The sequence below is a fragment of the Lepisosteus oculatus genome, chromosome 5 (assembly GCF_040954835.1).
Source record: "Lepisosteus oculatus isolate fLepOcu1 chromosome 5, fLepOcu1.hap2, whole genome shotgun sequence".
Lineage (NCBI taxonomy): Eukaryota > Metazoa > Chordata > Actinopteri > Semionotiformes > Lepisosteidae > Lepisosteus > Lepisosteus oculatus.
Genome location: NC_090700.1, coordinates 1,590,341 through 1,607,500, shown reverse-complemented (window position 1 = coordinate 1,607,500; position 17,160 = coordinate 1,590,341). Strand labels below are relative to the sequence as shown.

Below are 17,160 nucleotides of genomic sequence, written 5' to 3'. Positions count from 1 at the left end.
TTGAATCTGGTGCCCCCCTCTCCCCCCACCAGCCCCCACCCAACACAGAGGACAAAAACAGAACCCAACCCCCCGGGAGACGGGCGTTACCTCGGGCCTGAGCGTGGCCTTCATGCAGGCCGGGCACATGGGCCCGCTCCGGGAGAAGGCCAGGGGGAGCCGCTGGGTCCGGTTCTGACAGGCCTGCTCCTCGCACACCAGCCAGCCCTGGGGAGACAGGAAAGGAGAGGGGGGTGAGGGACACAGAGGGACAGACAGACACGGCCTCCCCTCGCTAGCCGGACCTTCCTGACCACCCCCGCGAGGCGTGAGGCTCCCCGCGGCCCGCCTCCACAACCTGCAGGCGTCCCTTCGAACACGACAACACCACAAGAGTTAGAAAATGTGGTCACTACCGCAGCACACGCGTTAAAAACTGGACGAAGAACCGAACCCGCGCGTGCAGCTCGTGCGAGGCGCCGCGGCTGGCGAGAGGAGGGGCTGCCGGCCTACGCACACAAGCAAGCCCGTCGAGCCACGGGGTCCTGCAGGGAACCTGAACCCCGCTCGTCTTGAGCAGACAGGCGCCGACAGAGCCGGCGAGGCGCTCTCTGACACAAAGGGTCGCAGGAAAAACTTGCCGGCCATGCTGCTGGTCACCAATACCCTGGCTTCTCCCATGGAGCCGCTGGGTAAGGCCCTCAGACTGCGGCGACCAGCAGCCGGGGGGCTCACCGGGCTGAACGGCCTCCTGGATCCACAAGCACACAAGCAGAGGAAGACGATGGGCCAGAACTCCAGCCATCTCCTTCAGCCGTCTTTCCACAGGCCTATAGAGATCTTATTCATATTCAAACTGTATACATTCACCAGCAAACAAAAAAATAGTTTCAGAACAATGTTGGATCTAGACGCTCACATACCATGCAAATCCATATGTATTCTGTACGCAGGACATACAATATCCTGTTATCAGTGGGATACCTAATTTACTCCCAACTCATTGCAATCCAGCTTAGATCTGCCAGTCATGCGAGAGAATCACAGGTCAGAGTAATCTCATACTGCAATGAGCAACAATTTCAAAGAAACACTTGAGTTTAATTCCCAGTTCCAGGTTTGGATGCTCATGGCTGCTGTGCCAGAGGCCACTTCTCCAGCAGAAAGGCTTGGCGGACCCGGCTGTGGAGAGCCCTTGTGGGTATGCCCGGCGGGAGGGGCGGAGAGCCCCGCGCAGCTCCCCAGCGACTGACGCGGAGACGTCCGCTGCCCTTCAGCCCTTCTCGAACAGGTGCAACTGGCCATGGGACTGAACGATTTTGTCATTAAACTGGGCTGCTGGTGTAACGAGGGGATAATGACAGGGGGAGCTCCTCGCCTCCTAACAATAGCTCAAGACCCCTGAATGCCGAATGCGCGGAGCACCTGTTCCTCAGCAGCGCTAATTGACGGGGGTGCAGACGTCGGCCTGGGCTCTCCGCTGGCCAGCCTGCAGCGCCACCGCAGGCAAGAGGGAAAGTTCTCTCGGGGGGGGGCAAAACTCCCACTCGCTTACGGAAAACTTTCCTGCCTTCTCCTGCAAGGCATGATGGCGAGCAAGGATTTAAAGGCCGACAGGCTGAGGGAACCCAGAAAGGCAGTTGTATTCCCCATCTGCGTGCTCAGACACCCAGAACCACCCAGATGAAGCACTCTGCAGTAGGGGCTAGGACTTAGGGCTCGAGGGTTGCGGGTTCGAATCCAGGCGGGAGACTGCAGCTGTGCCTTGCTCCAGGGTACAGCACTCTGTTTGCTCCAGTAAAACGCCCAGCTGGAGTACTGGTTATGAGTGCAAGTGGCTTTTAATAAAAGAAACAGTCAAATAAATCAATAACCCATCTGGAAAGCAGAACCTCTGATAATGCTCCGCGATTGACCAACTCCTCCGGCTTTACATTAAGAAGACTAGCTGTTTCTTAACATAATTCTATCTCTGTTTAATCTCTTAATTGCTAATTAAATATTGAGATGCAAGTGTATTATTTTTATTTTCTCTGCCTGCATAGATTTGAGGTTAAGAGAATAACATTACGATTTCCGTCTGTAAGTTGATCACACACCATGCACAGGAAAGGCAGACCTTACATTGAACAGAACAGCTCCCTGGTCACATTCAGGGTAGCATTACCAGGCTCACCAAGAATAAGAGGCTGTGCAACCAGTCAACAGAATAAAAATGTGTCCATACATGACTGAATAAAATGCAATGCGAAAGCAGTAAGATGCAGGTTTAGAAATGATTCGCACAAAAAGCGATTAAAAAAACAGCAGAGGACCCTCTGTTATCCAGCAGTGCTGGGCGCAGTAACATGAAGTGCAGGTGTTGCCTTGTGGGTCTCTGAACTACACCTCTGCAGGTCAGGTACTGCAACACAGAAACTATCCCCCTCCCTGCGAGAGGATAATGTAATTTGTTCCTGTTTCCTCCCCATTGTAATTAACACTGGAGAGCTCCTTTCATGCTTATCAGCCTCTATGTTCTTTACTTATTTAAGTTCCATTGTACATCTTATCTGAAGCCTGTCCGTACAAATAGCAACAATAACTGCTTCTATTATCCAGGCGAAATCAAATCTGTGTGCCGCTGTAGGACGCAAGCTATTTTTAAATCAGAATTAATATTGGTGCTGTTCAAGTCTTTGTTTTCGTGTTTTGTTTAGATAATTAGGCCTCTGCTCTCGATGTGTTCTCCACAGAAGGCTCTCTCGGGCCACGCTGCCGGTAATTGAATTTGACATATGCAGGGTGTTTAGATTTAACTTTGTCAAGTGCATATGTGTTACCCTCTTGTTTGTCTAATTTCCATTGTGCTCCCGGGCCAAACAGAATCAACAGTACAGTTCCCATGGGCTCTGGCAACGTCTTCATAAAAGAGCGTGTGGAGGGCAAACAGCAAAATGAATAGAGGTGTTGGGCTGGCGAATATCTTCCTCCCTCCCCCCCCTCACATGGCCAATACTAATTTTTACAGACATGCTAGAAGAAATACTTCAGCTCGCCTTTTGTCGAGACGGACAAACACTGGAACTCCCCTGGTAACCGCTCAACAATAGCTCGACTGCAGACAGGACAAGCGCACGTACAGTAAGCGATTTCCAGATGGTCGCAGCCGCCAAAACTTTCCGTGCAACTTTCTCGAGCGTTAACCTTCTATGTACCGTATTCTGCCCCGCTACCGGCCCGTTTCTCTACCTGCATCGCATCACACCTCAGACACACTCCATTAAGTGCATGTTTCCCGCAGTGCGGAGCCCCCGGAATGGCTCTGTGGAAACTGATTGCTCGACTCTACTTAGTGCACTTGTACGAGTCAGTCTCCATCAGTGCGTTCTTAACACACCTCGTCTCTTCGTTACAGCGCCCGATAAACTGCCACAGTTAAAGCGCCACCACTGCAAGGCAGGGCTGGCACCGCCATGCCGTCACCAGTCTAACAAACATCTGTTCCAGCTGGACGGGCCCACATTTCCCCCTGGCATCGAAGCTGGATCTGCTCTGCTCAACCCACACAGCCTCTCCCTCTCTCCCATAACATTTTTCTCTGGCCCTGAGAAGAACGGTTCTGCAGACTGCAAACTATCAAAACTCCCGGCAGGTCTTGCTTGAGGCAGCTCGCCCGCTGATGGACCTGCCACCGGCCTACTTGCACCCAGTTCCTTAAGACACGCAGGCAGGAAAGCACTGCCGTTGTCTGCTGGGCACCGCCACTGCAACAGGCACACGAGCGAGAGGCCCGTGCCTGCAGACCTCGCGGTCCGAAATCCCTGATCTGTGGGACTGCCCTCCGCTCCTGGCCCCGATAATGGATCAGGAGCTGGGATTGCTTTTGCACAGGTGAGCTGAAGATGGGACAGACATCCAGTCCCCCGCGTCCCTCTTCAGTCTGGGGCACGGGGCGGCCGGCACCCGGGACCTCCTGCAGCTGGGCTGCGCGCCAAGGCCCAGCGCAGTGTTGCTTTAAGAAAGATGGTGCCCAGCTCGCTGCACGCTCGCGCTGCCAAGCTGGAAAATCACACTCTGAGGTTGTGTACTTGTCTGCTAATCTGGAGAAGGCTCTGATGTAAAAGGCTGAGACTGTGACCCGTAATCACTTAAAAGATACAGTGCAAATTAGTGAGAACACTAAGTGGCTCATGTGACACTGGACTCAAGGGCAGTGGTGATGTCCTAACTAACACATCATTATACAGTGCGCTTAGTCAGCCTTAAAAGCTGCCTCTGTAACAAAACAGAGAAGGGGGAGAGCTGAAGAGAAAGACCAAATCCAAACCTCACAACGCCATGTCAACTGCACCACCCAACAAGTGGTCATTAGCGCCATTAAACAATAAGACCGACGCACGCTCTGATAAGTCTGACTGCAGAAAACGAGGAGGATCACAGCTAAACCAAATTATTTGGGATTCGCAGCCGCGGTATCTTCAGACACTCAGATCATTAAAGCTGCAGAAAAGCACCAGCCGGCTCCGAGAGCGCGGTCCCGCGGCCGGGGAGGAGAGGCCGGCGCTGGAGACGGACCGATCGCATATAGAGGGGTGCGGGGTCTGCCCTCCAGTGCGCTCATGGGATAGCAGCGGCCACATGCCCCTCGAAACAATTCCTCCCTGGGACACAGAAACACGGATCCTTCGGGGGGCGGAAGCTTTGCTGCTCAACGACCAAGTTTACCAACTTTTCTGCCCGGACGGCTGTTAGCGTCAGCACAGTTTCGCGATGATGGGAAAAAAAGCGAAGAAGACCTGCGACTGTACACCGCTTTGGTCATGCAGATGAGCCCCCCCACTGCTGCGCCAACAGTGGCGGGGAGCAAGCGGTGTCCCAGTTTCGGGGTTGCTAAGCGATCGAGAAAGTAAACCCTGCCAAGCAGCCGGGTTGACTTGAGCCCTTTCTCTCTCTCTCTCTTTTTTTTCTTGCGATGTTTTCTCACGCAGCCTGCGCTCAGCCCTGGAGCCGCTGGACCGACCGGGGCAGTGGGAGACTGGCGCAAGTCGCCCAGGCACGCTGCTGGAGCCTGGAGCAGGTCCCCAATCAAGAGGCTGACTACCCCACGGGCCAGACGGGTCAGCGCGCTGCTCCGGCTGGCCGGGCAGCAATACGATCACAGGGATGTCACCGCGGGTTCTGAAGCCAGCTCGAGATTTGTTTTTTTTTTTTTTTTAGGAGTCAGTAGCAAACTAAAATTCCTTTTAACGACAAAATTCGCTGCACAAAAAGTAGCCGAGGTCTTGAGATTTAGTCCCTGTGAAGCAAGGCACGAGCACAGGCTTAAATTAAATCAAAATTCCACGACAAGTCATATCGGGATAATTTCGCTGTATAGTGTGCCAACAGGCTAGACAAGTGAACAAACATACTGTGCATACTCTGCTAGATTATTGGAAACTCTACCACATATTGCTTGCAGCCCCCAAAACCAAACGGCAAGAACAAGCTCTGGAACGCGTTTGGTCCAGGCTATTCTGAACAGAGCTCTTCTCAGAGGACAGATTTGGATACAAAAGCCAATGAAACAGCTTTCTGCAGCCACGAATAGACTGACCTTTCACAAAACACATGCTCAACCACTTCAGCGCTGGCTTACTGGTAAACAAGGCTAACACTCGTCTTCAAACGAGAGGCAAAATGACACATTCTTGTTTTCACAAACACTTCATCAGGCACGTCTTAAAAATTGTTCTTTTTGTTACCTCTTGTGATTTAACTGTTCTCCCCCTAACCCCCCCCGCCTAAGGAAAGCTGAAACATTTATGTATTTTATTGCAAAGAGACATCATTAATTTAATATGTCAGTCCCCAGAATGCTGCTACAAAACTATTTGAAGGCAGGATAAAAAAAAGGAAAAAAAATCAATTCAAACACCTAACAGCTCTCTTTGAAAAGGCACAGGATAAAGCTTCATAATTACATAATTATACCAGTCAATATCTAACAGTTAGAGTGAATACAGCCACTTCTAAAGGAGTCAAATGAATTCCACATAATTTAACCAAACACTGAGCAAAGCAACACAGCCCAGCATCCAGAGCAGGGAGCTGGGAGCCCACTCCTCTCCTTGAAATCAGAGCAGGGGGGCCGACTTCCCAGCGCCCCCTTCAGACCACTCTGGGAGGGGCAGGCTTGTTCCTGGGCTGCTGGGGACAGAACTCCAGGCTGTGTTCAAAGACACGAGACGAGAAAAACGTGTGTAAGGGCACAGCTCAGGCTTGTACCCCACAAAGACCACACTCGCACGGCTCTGGAGCTGAAGCCCAGGGGGCTCCCCTCCGGGTTCTCTCGGGTCCGGTCCAGCTCGGCGATACCTCGCACTGGGCCAGAGCAACCTGCTTCTCATCAGGCCTCAGCCACACAGCACTGGGAAACACCTGGGACATCGCGTCACGTCCACAGACAACTGGGATGTGCGATAGAGACGGGGGGGAAACTTTCTCGGACAATACCAGTACCTGGCTGCGCAGGTGGGGAAGCAACAAAACTCCTGTTTGAGAACGCCAGCATTTCACTCGAACCACTAGACATTATGAATGCAGAGGGGGGAAAAAACGCAATAAAACCACAATCGTTTTATTGGGTAAAACTGCCCTTTTACAGAGGTAAAAAACAGGGCCAAAAAAAAGCCAGCCAATAAAAAAACTCATGTGAAATCAATGAGCAACAAGGGCTGTTTCAACTCTCCAGGAACATGTTTAATTTAAACTCGGAGCACAAATGGGACGGTCAAGATCGATTGTTCCTGAATACACACCACTCATTAGCAGTATTAGTGTCTCCTACATTCTGCTAAAAAAAAATTCCAGACCCCAAATCCCCCCGAGAGAGAAAAAAAGAGCCCCCCCCCATCTTTCTCCCTTTAATCCAGCTGCCTCTTTCAAGCGTCTGAAATGGGTAAATTTCACAAAAAAGCCACCATTAAGGCGAGCACAAGAAAAGCGCAAGACAACATCTTTTCACTTCTTTGTACTTCAGTAATCAACAGATGTACTTATTCACCCTTCTGCCTTAACCTGATCAGCAGCTCGCTCTGAATGGTAGGAAATAATTCCACTTTGTACATCTTCTAGTTAATCAAGACTTTCTATTCAGCAATTTGACCTTTTGTTCAAAACAGGATTATCACTTTTTTTTCCTCCAGTTACCAAGGGCGACCCGCATGGCGAACATAATTGCAATAATTTGCAAAACACCATGGCAACCCACATTACAACTAGGTAAATACTGGGCTTTTGTGCCACATTGTTATTTCCCCGAGATGCTGGAGTCAGGGAAGGGATGACAAAAAAAAAAACGAACACAAAATTTATATTTGCTTTGTCTCCCGAGAGCAGAAAATTGATAATGAGAATTGGGTGAGGCGGCACCATCTGTAATTTCTAACTTGATTAATTAGGATGCTAACGGTCTTTAACAGGATATTCAACAAACAGCCCTGACTTCACATCACCACCTACTACGCTCCAAAATCCCCCTTCACAGCCCCCCCACCCCCACCCAAAGCACAAACCCCTAAAAATCCCGCACTGTGTTTTCATCTTAAGGAACAAACACCCGTTATTTGTCCTCCCCCCCCCAGCTGAAAGGCATCCTTAAGGACGCAGCACTGCCTCTCGTCACGAGCCGGCGGCCGGGGGGGTGCGCGCGGGGAGAGGGCACTTTGTCCGCTGCTCTCGGGGAGAGGAAGGCGCTGGAGCAGCTGCACCTCCGCCAGGACAATGGAGCTGCTGGGCCGCCGGCGCGCGAGGGAGGGGTGCCCTCTAACACGGCGGATTCACTTCCCTAAGAAACCGCAGGGGTGTGGCCCAGTAAGGACCCCCCCTCCCCCCTCACACACACACACGCAGCCCCTCTCCTGGTCTCCTGGGCTGGACCTACAGCCGGGCCCGCGGAGCCGAGACGGCGGGCCTCCACCAGGACCCCCAGCCCCAAGCCGCTCGCCTGCTCCCGGGAACAGCCAGCTCGTGGTGGACAATTCCGGCCAGTCCCGACAGGCAGATCTTTTACTGGTCTTTCAGGGAGGGTTGTGGGCTCAAACTGGGGGTCGTCCAGGATCTTGCACACACCACTCGCACTCTCCTTCCCACGGCTGGTTCTGCCGACTTCAAGCCACTTAGGAAGCTTCCATCTTTCACAGTCCCATGCAGTTTATCAATTGGTATTCTTCCGGTTGGCCCAGCGAAGCCCCGCCCCTCTGACTGACACAGCCACTGTGCACCAATCACACCGACGCAGGCCTGGTGCAGCCCCGCCCACAGCCCCACCCACATTGCCCCAGTCCTTCCAACTCTCCCTCCACTGACAGCCAAGCTCCCTTTATCTCCAACACTGGACAGGACTAATGAATCAATTCAGGTTCTCCTCCATTATATCTGAGGCACATTGCAAATGACGCCTTTAAATGTTCCTCTAGTCTGTAGTCAGTCTGTAGAGATTTTTACCTCATTTGGTTTTAGTGGCGGTGGGTCTGAATTTTCAAAAGATGTCAACAGAAGCAGCAGTGCAAAACATCAATGAGCAAAGAGCATCAGTTCTCTGGGTTGTGGGTCAGAGCTTACCCTAACTTGTGTATTAAAGAAACATCACACAAATTAAAAAAAACAGGGAGAAAAAATATCAGTCTTTTTGTCCACAGCATGTTATATGTCTGTTTGCAAGAGTCAAAGAGACAATATCAGTAACCAACAGACAAGACAAAAAGATTTTCATCAGTGGGACAGCTCTTAATGCTAGTGCTTTCAACCTCAAAATCAAATCCATCTCAAAACACAAAACAACGCTGAAAGGGAACGAGGAGGCTCTGAATAAAGCCATTCCTCCAAACTTTTCCTATGACTTCTAAACAACTGGAGCAAAGTCCGCTCCAAAAACACTTTTCATTTGTGAAAAGCAACATGCACAACAAAGCTAAAGTTTTTGCCATTAAAAAACAAACAAGGCCCAGCATGCAGCATGTTCAGTACAAAACAAAAAGGATGAAACAGCGCAGCCCGCATGTCACACCAGCGCTACGTGGCTGCCTTGTGGAACACTGTCTCTACGTGGGCGCGAGAGAGCACAGCTCTTTCCAGAAAAGAGCAGCTCGCTGGGGAGGGCAGGCTGCCGCGGCGCTGAAGCAACATCCACAGATCAGGGAGAGAGGGTTTCTGCTGCCGTTTCAGAACATGCAAGTGGACAAAAACAAACGACCGCTGAGCAAAGATATGACACCTGCATACCTGCGCCCCTGCGGCCCGGGGGGACAGAGAGGAGTTAAAATCAGCGAGGGGGGGCCACAGAGAACGGGTGCGTGCCAAATACAGGCGTCAAGTCAGAGCAGCGGATTGATTAAAAAGAGTTAAAAGTCTTGTCAAAAAGCCTGCTACCTCCCTTCAGCACGAAGCAGCCGTCAAAATATTATCAGCTCGCTGAAAAGCGCAATCATTATTTTATAAACAGGAAGACATACAGTAATTATTAACACTCTAACACACGGAAAATTAGTCCACTTGTGTGCCGATGGGGAAAAAAACAAACGTTCTGATGCACCGGGCCTGTAGCGCACTGGTCTGGATGGATGGGGCAGGGCGAACGACACAGGATACTCTCCCAGCGCCCCTACAGAGCACCGAGCCCCACAAGCGCCCCATGAACTGCGAGGACAGAAAGAATCTGGACGCATCGAGACATCTACACTGACTAAGAGCACCTTGGCAGCCACAAATCATCGAGATATGGAAGAACCCCTCTCATTAAACGCACTAGCATTTCTTTAAAATCCGACAGACCACTTCGGTGACCAGGGCCGTCTCGGAGGCGTGGAGGCAGAACCCTCTCTCGAGGAACGCTACACCAAGCAGGCAGGGATCTGCGCACTGTCCATCAAATCCACTCAAGGGTGTGTAGCAATTAAATACTGCTGCTTCCAGCTTGTTTGGTCTGTGGAGGTTATGTTGAATATCAATAAGGCCTGCAATACTGGACTGATTAAATATTGTCACCAAACACGCAGAGGTGCAGCTGTCGACACTCACACAGCAGAAAAAAACTCTCCCTCCCCTTCCTCAGGGCTCCCCCCTCCCCGACAAAACCAACTTAACACAAAGAGCCTTCAGGAAGTGTTACACTTCACCAGCAAGAGACGACTGCTCTAAATTCTGAGCATGACTTGCTGTGCAAAACTGGAAAAAAAAAAGGAACAACATGTCTTATCTGAGCAATAAGGCTTAAATAAACTAGAAGAAAATTTCAACTGATCCATAAAGAATTAATCGTCCCTGCTGGAAGTCCTATAGGCCCTCATATATCTTCTATTTCTTAGCCTGCAGCAATGGGCCTGATCTGGAATTCTAAAGTGGGAAGACCTCACCTGCAGCACACAGAGCGAGCGGCTCTGCCCCCCGGCCCCCAGCCTGCCCCGTCTTCCTTGGGCACCACGCCCCCCTGCGCTGACCGCTGCTGACCGCTGTCCCCCAGCCTGCCCCGTCTTCCTCGGGCACCACGCCCCCCTGCGCTGACCGCTGTCCCGCTCGCCGGCACGAACAGCTGGAACTGGCAATCCAGGGCACAATCGCAGCAGCGGGGAAGAGAAACTAAAGGCACACCCGGCACACGGGGAGGGGGGGCGGCTTCTTCTAGGCGAGTGTCCAGGACGACGGCGGACCACGCCTGAGCTCGCGTCATCTCCGCGCGTGATGTCGCCCTCGGGCCCCTCCCCACCGCCGAGAATCCCCGCGGTGCCAGGCCTGGCGGGCGGGCGACTTGTCACTCCGACTGGCCCCGCAGCGCGTTACAGGCGCCGGACGCCCACAGCTGCGTTTCGCCCGGTCTGCGCGGCGGTTTCCATATCGGTGCACATCCGCGAAACGGACGAGCTTCTCCAGAGCTCCTTCCAGTGTAGGCTGGGCCCCCTCGTGCTCTCCAAGACCAGACAGTCCCAGCTCTTCCACCCCGGCACGGCTAGCCCTGGCACTGAGACTGGGAAAGGATCCGACTGCTTTCCTTTGGACTGATTCCAGGGCAGCGATACCCTGACGAACTCGACATCATCAAAACTTTTTTCCCTTATTCTGTACTCCACAAGGAAATGAAAATCACAGCTTTTTGGGATTTTCCGATGGGAAGGATGCCATGTCGTTAACTCAACAACCCCCCCTCCTTCCCAGACCAGCAGCTCGTCCCGTCGCTTGTCACAGACCCTTCCCAACACGCAATCGGACACAAATCCCAACTCCGCACAAGAGGGAGCTTGAAAAATAAGCGGATCTCTCTTCAGCAGCGTCTCACCCTCCGGAAACGGGATACCCTGCACGGCTCTGACAGGAGCAGGTACTTCCACTGAAATCGGTTAATTCAGAGGAATCGAGTAAAATAACTGGCAGAGTACAAACAAACAAAGCCGAAAAAGACATTCTGTTGTATACCGATGCATTCCCAAAGGCATTATTAACAATTAATAAGCATTACAGTGATGCCTTGTTTATGTGGCCTCTTACCAACACTGCAGCCTTATAATTAGACCCCCCATATTTTTCCTATTTATGTCTTTATCGCATGCAGCTGACGCACTCATCCATTAAAAACTGGTGCTGACAGATGGATAATCAAGCTACAATTTGTATTTACCGGATTACTGAAAATTACCCAAAGTACTGTTAAGTTGGAATAAAAAAAAACACCGTGGCTCTTTCCTGACAGTGATTTACGAGCAATTACACATATCAGACAGTTCCAAGACACCCCCCACACACACCCAGCATGCTCGGTATCTCTCCCGCTCTCCGCGCCCCCGCCGCCAGCCAGACGACAGCTCGCCAGCCCCACAGCCACCGCGGCGGAGAGGGCGCCCTGCACTCCCGAAAACTAGGGAAGGGGGCTCAGAGGAGACAGTGCCAGCTGGGGCGCCCCCGCTGCTGCTGGACAGCGCGACTGACCAGAGCCCCAAACCCACGTCAGGGCGAACCGCAGAGGCCGGAGCCACTGGCCTGCGGGGGGGCTGGGGGGGTCTGGAGGGAGAGTTTTAGGAAACTCCACCCACCCACCAATCCTGACGACAACACCTGCCTGACTGATCCCGGGCACGGTGGCAGTTTGTATTGACATCCCAGGATTGCACACTTAAAAACTGTTTGTTGTGCCAAAGCAGCGCCCGATTTGGACCTTCAGCAGGTGCCACCGACTCCAGCTGTCCAGAATCACCCCTGCTAAGCGCCGTCTCCAGGGTCTGACTCCCTGCAGCAGACCTGGGATCGCTCCTGCGGCGGACAGCGAGCACGGGCCCACGCCCCCCTCCCCACCCGGCCAGGCGAAAAGACATAAAAGACCGGCCTTCACAAAGACAGATCCAAACAGGGAGGGTATCTTTCAAATGAGCGGAGACAGGAAGGGGCTTTGATTCCCAGGCTTCCCCACACTCGGCCAGCGGGCGAGCTGCACAGCCCTGCGCGCGCGGGACAAGAAGTCTCGTCTGCCTTCCAGCACCTTGAGAAGACAACGCCCTTCCCTCCTGTGAGCGCGTGCGATACACACTCCCCTCCAGCCGGGTCAGGCGGCGGAAGCTCATGCTCCCCAGAACCCACCCCCGGGAGAGCCCAGCCTCTGCGGAGCTGCCAGCGCCTCCCCGTCTCCTGTCCTGATGACCTCGACCCAGTCCTCTCGCATCTACCAAACACCGTGAAGCTCAGCTGATCAACAAAACGAGCGCTGCCGCGCCTCGCCGAGCTCTCGGGCGACGCCGGTCACTTATCCCAGAGTCTGGCCAACGTGCGCTTGAGACTCGCGCTCTCCTGCCACACATGCCGGTGGTTGTGCACTTATTCACAAGCACAGAGGACTTGCGGAGAAGAAGGCCTTCCTCAGACGAGTGCGATGGTGAAGGGGGGCCAGCGTGTGCAGGCGCAGGCAATTCACTGACCCTACCGAGACCGAGACAAGACCGTGAAGCCAGGCCTGCCATTGAACAGCGCTGCTCCTGAAAACAGGCCAGGGGCTCTTCTCAGGTGCAGTGCTCTCCGACGGGCTTGGAAACAGGTGGACAACGGGGAGGCCAGAAAACAAACCAAGCTGACGCGCGTTTCCAACGGAGAAGGGAACTTCAGCTTCTCGCCCTTATCTTTTGCACCAAGGGTAGATCGTGGTCGCCGGCCAATCCAAACAAAAAGATCTAAAGCAGAGAGCAGCCGCTCCCCCAGATGTAACGGCAGTTTCCCAGAGCTCAGCAGAGCACCCTTACTCAGAACCACCCAAACTTGCAACAGGAGAGAGAGACGGGCATTCCCGTTTTCACACGGAATGTCAATACGTTGTACAAACCTCGTTTCTATATAACGAAAAGCTGTGGGAGAAAGACAGCGGGTTAAAGCCTGAAGATGTGCACTCACGCTGTAGTATTTCCTGATGTGGCGCCTGATGTCCAGCACCAGTTTGTTGCTTATTTCAGCGCGAAAGCTGATCGGCGAGGCTTCACACTGGTCACCACAGCAGCGCATCAGGCTGGGCTGAAGATGCTCGCCCTGAAAAACAGGAGGAAAATAAAAAAATCAGGAGAGACGTGCTATAAAGACATACAGACACACTGCCTAGCGCCTGGAAAAGTGCAGAAACTATGATAAAAGTCACTTAGTTGCTGTGAAATAACAAACAAACATCCCACTTCCTTCTCCACCTGGAAAAAAAACTTCAGAACACTGCCCCAGTCCAGACTGGAGCGCTAATTGGACACCAGAAAAGCCTCCAACAGTGTCCATTTTCCCCTCCATTTGTACATTTCATTTCCCTTAACAGAAGAAAAAAAAAACTTTTTAAGAAAAGAAAGAGAAATAAGCGAAACTGTCGGTACAGCAATTCTCCATTGTCAAGGTGTTTTATTCAGTGGCCCTAGAGGGCAAGCGACTATCAAATATATAAATAAGAATGCGCTGGCAGCAAATTCCAAATCCCATTTTCAACCTCAATTTGTACTGTGCTTGCCAAAGCTGCAAAGCATTACTATTGCTTCTGAAATGAGTCCTAGCAGGGGGTGCGTATGTGTTAATGCATTAGCCTTTTATACATGAGGCTGGGGCTCAGAGCCGACTTCAGTAACAAGAGATATTAGTTTGGTGGTTTTAGACCTGAATGGACATCAGCCCACAGGAAGGAAAAGACTCGCGGTACTCGGACTTGTACTTGCAAAACAATTTGTTGCATCATTTTCGGCAGTGCCGCATAATTTCACAGATCCTAGAATTGTTTCAGGAATTATATGTAGGCTTAGAATGACATTATAGGATTGCGATTTCTCAACAACAGAAGTGGAAGGGAACTCTAAACCCTGCTGCCGATGCTGTTTGGCTTTTTCACTGGGGTCGCGACCCCAGGCAGTCCCATGGGCTCCAGAACACGAATCGAGCCACTTTACTCCCGGTTACTGTACCCACGAACAGGCAGGAAACGGAGCAGCTCCACAGCGCGTCTCCGACGGCGTCACAAGCGCAATCGTACGAAGGAGGAGAGAGCCCCAGAGCTCCGGGCAAGTCTCTCCAGGCAGGGCGAAGCCCCAAGGCGCCAGGGCGAGGACGTGCCTGCGCGGTTACTGCCCCAGCCCCCTGGCTGCTGGCGAGGGAAAGGCATTGCCCTGTCCAGCAAACACCTCAAGAGTCTGGATCGGAAAGCCTTCTCCAGCACTAAAACTGTTCTTAAAAGTTATAAGACTGAACCCAGCGCCTTTCCTCCCGCCACCCCGTCTTTAACTCGCGCACCAGGTGGAACAGTTCGACATCTCGCGCCGACAGCCAACCCATCTGCAAACTAAAAAGACACTCGGGCAATTAACTCTGCGTTATTTACAGCTCGAGTGAAGCAAGAGTCAAGGACTCAGCCAGGCTGTGCAGATCCGAGCCCTCCCCTCCGCCGATCCTCCAGGCTGGGCTCGGCTTCGACCGCAGGCATTCCAGACATCTGCCATTTGCCCAAATTAACTGGGAATAATTACTTTTAATTCTGACAAGGGCCGGTCCACTCTACATGTCAAGGCTTTGGGGGAGAGGCCGAGCGTTTGTTTTCATTTTTATCGCAAGTTGTGTGCGCGCAGACTCCTGCTCGGGCTCATTTTTCCCCGTGCAGATCAAGGCCAGGGAGGAGGGGGCTTGGCAGACACAGCCCCGCTGTGCGGAAGGACGGCATACCAGACGCCTGTTCCTCGCGGCGATCCTCAAGAACAGGGAGGACAGCTGCGGCACAAAGATGAGTTGCAGGATATATTTCATAGATTAATTTTCATTACTTCCAAAATCTCCCCCCCAAAAAACAAAAAGTATGTGCAAACTTTAATGGGCGCGATAAGCTCTTTCTCATCTCGGGACCTCAAGCCTTTGGACCGCCTTAACGGTTTATTAGCAAGGACGAAGGTGGAAAAAAAAACGAATCCATCAACCGCAGAGTTTGTGTTCCCCTGCAACAGCCCGAACTATTTCAAGGCAGGGCTTTGAAGCGAGCGGATCAGAAGCACGAGGCTCTCCTGCGAGGAGGGGAGCAGACGCGTCTGCCCTCTCGGGGTCGGTCTCTCCTCTCTCTCCGTCAGCCCACGCGAGACGAGCCCCCGGACCGGACCCGGCCGTGCCTGCCTGCGATGGAAAAGCCAACCCAAAGGTGCTTTTCAGCAACAAGAACACTGCCCCATAACAAGAAGAGGCGAGAACACCTGCACAGAGCACTGATTCCCGTGAACTTTCTCCAAACTCCTCGGCCAAATTTCTGACAGGTATCAGTTGCAACAGAGACAAACTCAATAAATCTGTCGATTGTCAGATGAGATCAAACTCTCCTCTGATGAGACACTCTCCTGACAGACCCCTTGCTCACAGCGGTCATCTTCCAGTTCCAAAGTATTTATCTTTCGGCTGTTATGTCAGTTTAATACAGATAAAGGATGTGATTTGGCCACAGAACTGATTTCAACGTACGCTGCTCTGTTGCCGAGGTCTACTAGCAGATGGTGTGAAGGGAATTCTTCAAGTTATTGTATACTTCCTGCAGGCCTGCTGATCCAGAGAGGAAAGCCGACACGTCAAGCTTGTCATCTCCAAGAGCTGTTACCCTTCCGGGAGAGCTCCACTGAGTCTCCATGTGCAGTTCTGACCCGCTGGCAAGTCTGGAAGTGGTCACACTCACATGGCCCCCGAGCCAAAGGGGAGAGTTCAGTCTCTCGTCAGCTTGCTGTAACGGGTGGCGAGCAGCGCTGGACTGTTTCCTCAGCCCAACGGGCCAAAGGGGCGCAGAAAAGCGCTTCGTGTTTAACCCCCCCCGGCCCCCTCGACCCCCGCCCGCGGCCCGCGGCCCGGCGGCCTCACCGCGCCCTCGAACACGGCGTCGTAGACGTTCTCCGTGCGGCAGCGGGGGCAGGCGAACTTGAACCTCTCGCAGTCGCGGTACTTCTCCTCGTCCGTCAGCTGCGCCGGCGCCCCCAGCAGGGCCTCGTTCTCGTCGTCGCGCTGGTACTGCTGATGGGCGCGGAACTGGGCGGGGTCCAGGCCTGCAGAGACAGACACGCCGACGTCACGGCTGGCGGGACGCGCAGCGAACACCACTCCACACGCTGCCTGTGTGGACGGCTCTTACCAGCTGACGGCTTTGGGAATATTCCATTTTTCAGCAAGAAGGGAAGGTTCTTCCCCGTGTTAGGCAAACGCACATGACGGGAGGCAATCGATAGTGACAGTGTCACTTCTATAGCAACTGGCATTTCTACCACAGCACCCAGGGCATGAAAGATGTAAAAGTATTTTTAAGCAGACAAGAGTTCCCTTCATTCGAATGTTAAATGATGAAAGGAATGTATTTTAATCAATCCTGAAGCCTTTGTCTTGCTGTTATTAAGACAAAAAACCCTCTTTAATAAAGAACTCTAATGTCACAGCTTGGTAAGGATTGTAGAGGAGAGACTGTCATTGTTAAAATTAATATGTTAAAAAAGCTCTCCAGCCACATTATTATTGTGGTTGCAAAAATACTGAAACCCATACTGGGAAAGCAATATTAATCTTGCACCGTGGAAAAACAAAAATAATTTCAACATCAGCATGGTCAAAAATTCAAGGGAATTTACGTGTGATGTAATGATGGTGTACCTCTGAAGTTTTATTATTAAAAACAATGTTTCGAAAATTCGTATACATTTTTTTTATTAACCGCAAAAT

The 17,160-nt window shown here is 52.2% G+C and overlaps 1 protein-coding gene across 3 annotated transcripts in view; it reads right to left on the bottom strand.

Annotated features, from left to right (window-relative positions):
- The window catches only part of pola1 (polymerase (DNA directed), alpha 1), a 78,029-nt gene that overhangs the window by 27,486 nt on the left and 33,383 nt on the right, over positions 1–17,160 (bottom strand). For all 3 annotated transcript variants that reach the window (XR_001477883.2, XM_015341475.2, XM_015341474.2), the window contains exons 33-35: positions 16,315–16,496; positions 13,366–13,497; positions 91–207 (exon numbers count right to left, since the gene is read on the bottom strand). Coding sequence is in view for 2 of the 3 variants with exons in the window: in XM_015341475.2 (XP_015196961.2) it covers positions 91–207; positions 13,366–13,497; positions 16,315–16,496 (431 nt within the window). In the remaining variant the exon portion in view is untranslated. The remainder of the gene's footprint in view (positions 1–90; positions 208–13,365; positions 13,498–16,314; positions 16,497–17,160) is intronic.